Here is a 7,161-nt window from a genome sequence, read left to right as displayed (position 1 = left end):
GGCCCATCTCTGCTCCGTCGCCCCAAGCTTCGCTGTGGCCAAGTGACTTAGTGGATTATTATCCGTGAAAACTGTACATTTATTTCCCAGCAGGTAATCCCTGAATTTTTCCGTTACAGCCCACTTCAGCGCCACCAACTCCAACTTCATGGAACTGTAATTTTTCATGTTCCGCTCTGTGGGCTTTAGGCTACGGCTCGCAAAAGCTATAGGACGACGCTTACCCTCATGCTCCTGGGAGAGAACAGCTCCTAACCCTCCGTGGCTGGCATCTACTTCCAACACAAAAGGTTTCTGGAAGTCTGCATAAGCAAGAACAGGTGTAGTGATTAATGCATTCTTAAGAGTCTGAAAACTCTGCTCACATTCTGCATCCCAAACTTCGCTCAAAGGTTTTTTTGGCGTTTTTCCTTTCCTGCCAGGAGGGAGGAGCCTAGCCACTAACCGATTTAAGGGGGAAGCCATGTTAGAAAATCCTCCCATAAATCTCCTATAGTAGCTGGCAAATCCCAAAAATGAGCGAAGCTCGGCCAGGTTAACAGGACGCTTCCAGTCACGCACCACAGCTACCCTCTCCGGATCAGTAGAAACCCCCTCAGCTGACACCACATGGCCCAGGTACTTTACACGTTTTTGGAAAAAGTGGCACTTTGAAAGCTTCACCTTCAACCCTTGTGTTTTGAGTCGAGAAAAAACCTGGTCTAATCGTTGCAGATGTTGCTCTACAGAGGATGAAAAAACAATAACATCGTCCAGGTATAACAACAGAGACTGATGACGGCAGTCTCCAAACAGGCGCTCCATGAGACGCTGAAATGTACTTGGCGCATTACATAATCCAAATGGCATGCGATTAAACTCAAACAATCCGAAAGGTGTACAGAATGCAGTTTTTGCCTTATCTTTCTCCGCCATCTCAACTTGACTGTACCCACTTGCCAAGTCCAGGGTTGTGAACCACTGGGCCCCGCCCAAAGCATCAAGGGATTCATCAATTCTAGGTAAGGGAAATGCATCCTTCCTAGTTCTGGCATTTAATTGCCTGTAATCGACACACATTTATAAGGAGCCATCCTTCTTCTGCACCAACACAATTGGTGATGCATACGGACTACTACTTTCTCTAATAATGTGGCTCTGTAAAAGTTGTTGAACGTGGGAACGTGCCAAATCATATTGGGAAGGAGGAATGCGTCTATAGGGCTGCCGTACTGGTGTTTCATCCAATAGTGGGATTTCATGTTTTATTAAGTTGGTACTGCCCACATCTAGGTCATTCCTTGCAAACACTTGGTTGTATTTTAATAACAAATCGCTGGCTTGCTTTTTTGCCTTCCCTTGCAGATTTTCAAACTCTGGCCAATCCAATACAGTGTCGTCGACGGCACTCTCCTGACTGGACACATATGCCATGCAACTCTGAGAGTCAATGGAAACCTGTATCTGCGGGTCAGCCGATACAACAGTGGCTGTTTGAACCGTAGCAACAACTCTTCGAGGTGTCAACCATACGTCTGTTTTACCCACATTAGTAATGGGGACAAATGCCTTGCCCTTTTCTGCCTTTACTAAAGAGGGAGAAACCAATAGCCCCTCAGGTAAACTGCCCTCTCCAGGACCAAGAGGCTCTACGAACAGGTCTATAGGTTGGTGTAGAGGCATCTGTGGACATGTTACCGGGACATAACAGAGACTACCTGCAGGGACGCAGAATGGTTTCTTACCCTGTACTCTGATGGAATAAGGGTCCGGAGAGTTGGCCATGACCTCCATCATCTCGCAGTATCTGAGGGCCAGCCTCCATCCACGAGGGGCTGCTGTGAGCACTGGCGCCTCCCACAGGTCGGGACCATATCTCTTACACAGCTCAACGTAAAGAGAGTTCAAGACATTCATTCCCACCACCCCAGGAACATGCGTCTTTTTCTCTTTCATGTAATGGTCGCTCGGATCTTCAACAATCAGTACTCCCAACCGTGGAAGCGTCACACCCAGCACAGTAATATCGAACTCGATATAACCAAGGCACGGGATTTTTAACCCATTTGCAGCCCTCAGACCCAACCAGCCACAGTCTTTGAGTTCTTTATCTGACAAATGAGAAAATCTTTGCTTGAAAGAACTTTCAGTTAGAGTTGTTACCATGGATCCACTATCCAACAAAGAATTTACATTGATCCCATCAAAATCCACCTCCCCCTCCAAGCACTCACCAATCAAAGTAGATACATTTGGACATTTGGACTTGGAACTTATACACTCACTAGAGCCCTGCAAAGCCCCCACCAATGTCTGGCTCTGAACACTGGCGGGTTCTAGTTTCCCGATGACTTTGGGAACTGGGTTCCATCTTTAGGATGGATTGTAACCGCAGGACAATTACGTGCAATATGCCCAACTTCGTTGCATCTAAAACAAATTGGTCTTCCATCTGCAGCTTTTGAGGGTCGAAAGTTACGTACTCTTGGGGGAGGCGCACTACTTGGGACCAAGGCCTTCATGACCAATTCCAACTGCGTCTGCTGTGCCTTTAACAACGACACCAGCTCACCAAACTCTGAAGGACGAGACACAGCACTTTCGCAGGAGACAGACCTTTCATTTAAGACTGAAGCATTATTGCATTTGGATTTGGGGGACTGATTTTCCTGTTGTGCCATCCATCTTGTGGCTTCACCTCTAACATCTCGTATAGTCCAGTCGGGGTTAGAATTCACTAAATCTCCCAGTCTCATTCTGAGTGTCTGGTCTCTCACCCCATCACAAAACTGGTCACGTAAATCTTCAATTGCAACGTGCACATCAGTTTTGGAAACCCGATCCAGCAATTCCATTAAAGCATGTGAATAATCAAGGAAAGACTCTCCCTCTAGCTGTTTACGGTTGTAAAATTTACGTTGTAATGCAATACGGGAGTGCATGCAACCATACACTGCCTTAAGAACATCAAAAATGAATTCGACATTCTCTCTTTGAACAGCCGACAAAAACTTTATCTCTGTACGGGCAGCGCCCTCTAGGTGGTCAAAAACTATTTGGGCACGTTCTTTCTCAGTGCGCCCTCTCGTTTGCACAAAGTCTCTCACTTTCTCGACCCACTCGTCCAGTATTAGCGCATCGGAACCATCCACTTTACCCGAGAACCGAGGCATTCTTCTGTCCTGCTGCACGTAAATAACAGTCTGTGTGTCTCACATTTCGTGCATCTCCACCCGTTGCTCCAGATGAGGTGGAGGGCATTTCTGGATGCGTGGCAGCTTGTGCAGTTCTTAACGCAGCCAGTTCATTCTCCAAGTCCTTGATTCGCTGAGACATGGCCTGTCTATCCGGCTCCTCCCGAGCCACGCCGCCGTCACTTCCCGGATCCATGCCAACGTCACAGCGCGACGAGGAATCACTGCGCTGCTGCCGCTCCTGCTGTCTTACCAAACTAACAACAAAAAAAAAGTCACTTCCCCCTGTTTTGCTTTGTCGACAACGCCAAATGTTATGGGGGGGCACAGAGGGACAAGCACAATGGCGAAGGGTTACAAGTATTTATTACAAAATGACAGATGGGAAGTCACTCTTCACCTTATCCCGTATGGCCTGCCAGCCCCCAGTCCACCCCGAATAGCACCGCACTACAAGGCGGAAGAAACCCGCAACGTCAACACTCCAACTCACTGCAAACTTAAAAGCAACACACCACAAACCCATGCACTAATAAAACCACACGTAAAAATAGGATCGGGTATGGTGGGTATTGGAGTGTCAATGGGATACAAGGGAGGGAAGTGACAAAACAAAAGAAAAGAATGAAACAAAAGAATAAATAAACAAAAATAAAAATAGGTAAGAGAGTTAGTCCGCTCGTACAAGCTTACACAATAAACAAAACACAGATTTACGACACTGAGCGGACTAACTCAAAACAAAACTCAAACTAAACTTAATACAAAAAGACAGCAGGCAGCGGCGACATGAACACTGAAATAACCAAAACAAGTACAACATTATTATTTGTTAAAACACATTTAATAAGATATGTCTAAAACTTTAAAAGACCGCATACCCAAGGCGTCGTTCTCCCACGCCCAGTCATTCAACCCTTACGAATCCGAGCTCGAATCACTCCGGTCTTCAACAGACCCTATCAAGTAAAACACGTTTAAAACCTAAAACATGTCTAAAACTTTAAAAGGCCGCATACCTGAGGCGTCGTTCTCCCACGCCCAGTCATTCAACCCTTACGAATCCGAGCTCGAATCACTCCGGTCTTCAACAGACCCTATCAAGTAAAACACATTTAAAACCTAAAACATGATATATAAAATCAACATATTAAAATATTCACCGAAGTAAAACACATTTAAAACCTAAAACATAATATATAAAATCAACATATTAAAATATTCACCAGCTTAGCTCATCAAATGCTTCGACCATGCATGTGGGCCCAGCAAACAATCTGGTCACCCGACAGGAAATTGGCATCATCTTGGCCAACAGCCGCTCCCTTTTTAAGGAGAAGCACCCCAGGAGAGGGCGACACCCTGTGGTGGCCTCCAGCACATTCACCCTGTGGTGTCCCCTGCTACATTATTTTAATCCAATAGCCTGACGCGTGATTGGAAAGGGGGGGGGGGGGTGATTGATCTGGACGTGCTAAACTGGACATTGATCACAAGGAAAAGAGGGTCGAATCGTGCCACTGCGAATTGTCTTGACGCTGAAACGCACGCACGCACGCGCGCGCGGCTTTATTCGACTCGCAGCTCTTTTGCTGAGAAGTTCGACTCCGATGCGCGTGTGAATGTGGGAACATGGGGCTAAACGAGCGCTGATCTAGAACGATCGATTTGTTGCCGACAACGCCACTTTAGGACTTTCAACCTAAAGATCTATTTTTTTCGTTCCTTTGGTCCCCGCCTCGTCCTAGCGGGTTTCCCGAACATAATTACGCACAGGTCCGCTCACAGTGAATACAAGCACGGCATTTCTCAATTAACCTTTATTAGCCTAACAAATTCATACTAAAACATCTCATAATTCACTTTAAAACTAGCTAAAAAAAAAGGGTCTCAAATGCAAACAGCAACATAAACTCTGAGGCACTACAGCAAAAACGAGTAAGGGAAAGGAGGCAATTAAAGAATAAGGCAAAAAATAAAGAAAGAGGCAAGGCAATGACTCTGCGGGCCAACCTGAATGAAAATAAGATCCTCTGTAATTAGGAATGTTATAAAGGGATCACCTATGGCACAGCTCCAACGGACTCGGCTTACCTGCAGGTCCGCATTTGACCGTCCACCGCGCCCGCAGCGGCTCCACCTGGAAGGGGTCTATAACGACTAACCGTCCAGACGGACAGCACAAATGACCGCACCCAGGACGCTCCATTCACCCGGACAGAGAGCGAGCCGGGAGCGGATGAGGGGAAGCACATGTACACCCCCCTCATCAGTGGCAAATGTGCTACAGGTGTTCACCACCACACCTGCCTGCCTAATTACCCCACAAACAAGGAATGTCTGGGCAACTCAACCAATCACCCGGTTACACTCGAATCCAGCAGCGCAGCACGGAACTTATTGGCAATACGTGCGTAAAACAGTCGGTGAAATATGATATTCGTGTTAAAAATGTTTTATTAATGCATCCCAGCGACGAACAAAGGAGGAAATATGAGTTCTGATCCGGCTCAGAAGTCCGAACGCTTTGCCGACTCACCAGAGGAGAGCGAGGTGAGCGCGCACTCGAGCGAGACGCGCTCCTTTTCCCGGGACGCGCAGAGACGCGCAGCGCTGCTGGTGAGACGGGAGGAGGACGCGCAGAAACAAAGTTCTCTGGGCCTGATATTGATCTGTCCATAACGCGTGTTCCGATCTGATGGACGTTTTGGATCACGGGGGGGAAAAGGAGAACCATCCCTGAAGAACAAGGCCCCCGTGGATTCCTGCGTGACGCGCGCGCAGCGAGACATTCAGTCATGCTTTGGCTCGCCTTTGTGCCGCTTTTGGCGTCGTGCGCTCCCCGGAACCGGACCGTGGAGCCGCTGCCGTTCTTTCACGGGCACGTATTTGAGAACTCGCCTCCGGGTTCCCGGGTCAACGGACTGAGCATCCCGTTAAAGCGACTCAACCCGGAGAGGGTGTGCGGCGGCACCGGAGAGTCCGGTTCAGCGACAACGCGCTTCAGACTCACGGGAGATGGAAGCAACGGTTTCCGTGTCTTTACGCACCACAAACGGGGACATGTTCTGTTGAAAACTTCATCGGTTCTGGACCGGGAAGACCGGGCCGACTACACGCTCGGTCTCGGTGCGTGCTGCGGGCAGCGCACGGAAGCTTCCCGGGAAGTGGGACATGATTTCCCGTTAACCGCTGAGGTGGCCTCCGTCAGGGTGGACGTCCTGGACACGAACGACTACCGGCCCACCTTCCCCGGTGCCGGTGTGACGCTCAGCGTGGATGATTGCACTGCGCTCCGCGCGTCCATCTACACGGTCAGCGCGCGCGATGACGACGCGGGCAAGAACGCGGAGCTCGTGTACTTCGCGTTACCCAAAAACGGGAGTTTCTACGCGGTTCCCAAAACCGGCGACATTTTGCTGGTGGACTCGATCCTCGGTCGGGATGAACCGATTAAGTTTAGCGTGTTTGCCCGGGACGGAGGGTGGCCACCGCGCACGAGCCAGAGCGTGGCGATCGAGATCAACCCACGGCCTGTCGTGCGCGCTCTCACCCCCGAGCAGGGGGGGCCGGATCCGAACTCGCAAACTAAAGTGGCGGAACGGAAGCCGAGGTCAGTCACGGAGCCGGAAAGCACCGTTTTCATCAACGTGTCCGAGGACGCGGGGATCGGTTCGGTCGTGGTGAACCTGAAACCGGTGAGGTTTCAGTCGGTCGCCTTTGAGCTGATGGAGCCCGACGTGGAGAGTTCCCCGGTCGGCGTGAACCGGGACAGCGGGGACATCGTCATATCACGGAGACTCGACCGGGAGACGGAGCCGTCGGTGGGGATCGCGGTTAAAGTTCAGGATAAAAGAAGTAAGTCAATGGAGAAATCCGGCGCGTAAAAGCCAGAAAAAGGGGAACGGAAGAGCGGCATGTACGAGCACGCGTCGTGCGTGAACGGTCCACGCACGGCAGACAGAATCATCGTTTCTAACATCATTTG

The 7,161-nt window shown here is 49.5% G+C and overlaps 1 protein-coding gene across 1 annotated transcript in view; it reads left to right on the top strand.

Annotated features, from left to right (window-relative positions):
* The first annotated feature begins 5,971 nt into the window (after positions 1–5,971).
* Positions 5,972–7,161, top strand: part of si:ch211-186j3.6 (neural-cadherin) — a 204,064-nt gene continuing 202,874 nt past the window's right edge. The window contains exon 1 of the mRNA XM_068760999.1: positions 5,972–7,031. Coding sequence (XP_068617100.1) covers positions 5,972–7,031 — 1,060 coding nt within the window. The remainder of the gene's footprint in view (positions 7,032–7,161) is intronic.

The sequence above is a fragment of the Brachionichthys hirsutus genome, chromosome 1 (genome assembly GCF_040956055.1).
Source record: "Brachionichthys hirsutus isolate HB-005 chromosome 1, CSIRO-AGI_Bhir_v1, whole genome shotgun sequence".
Classification (NCBI taxonomy): domain Eukaryota; kingdom Metazoa; phylum Chordata; class Actinopteri; order Lophiiformes; family Brachionichthyidae; genus Brachionichthys; species Brachionichthys hirsutus.
This window is presented reverse-complemented; position numbering and strand designations above follow the sequence as displayed.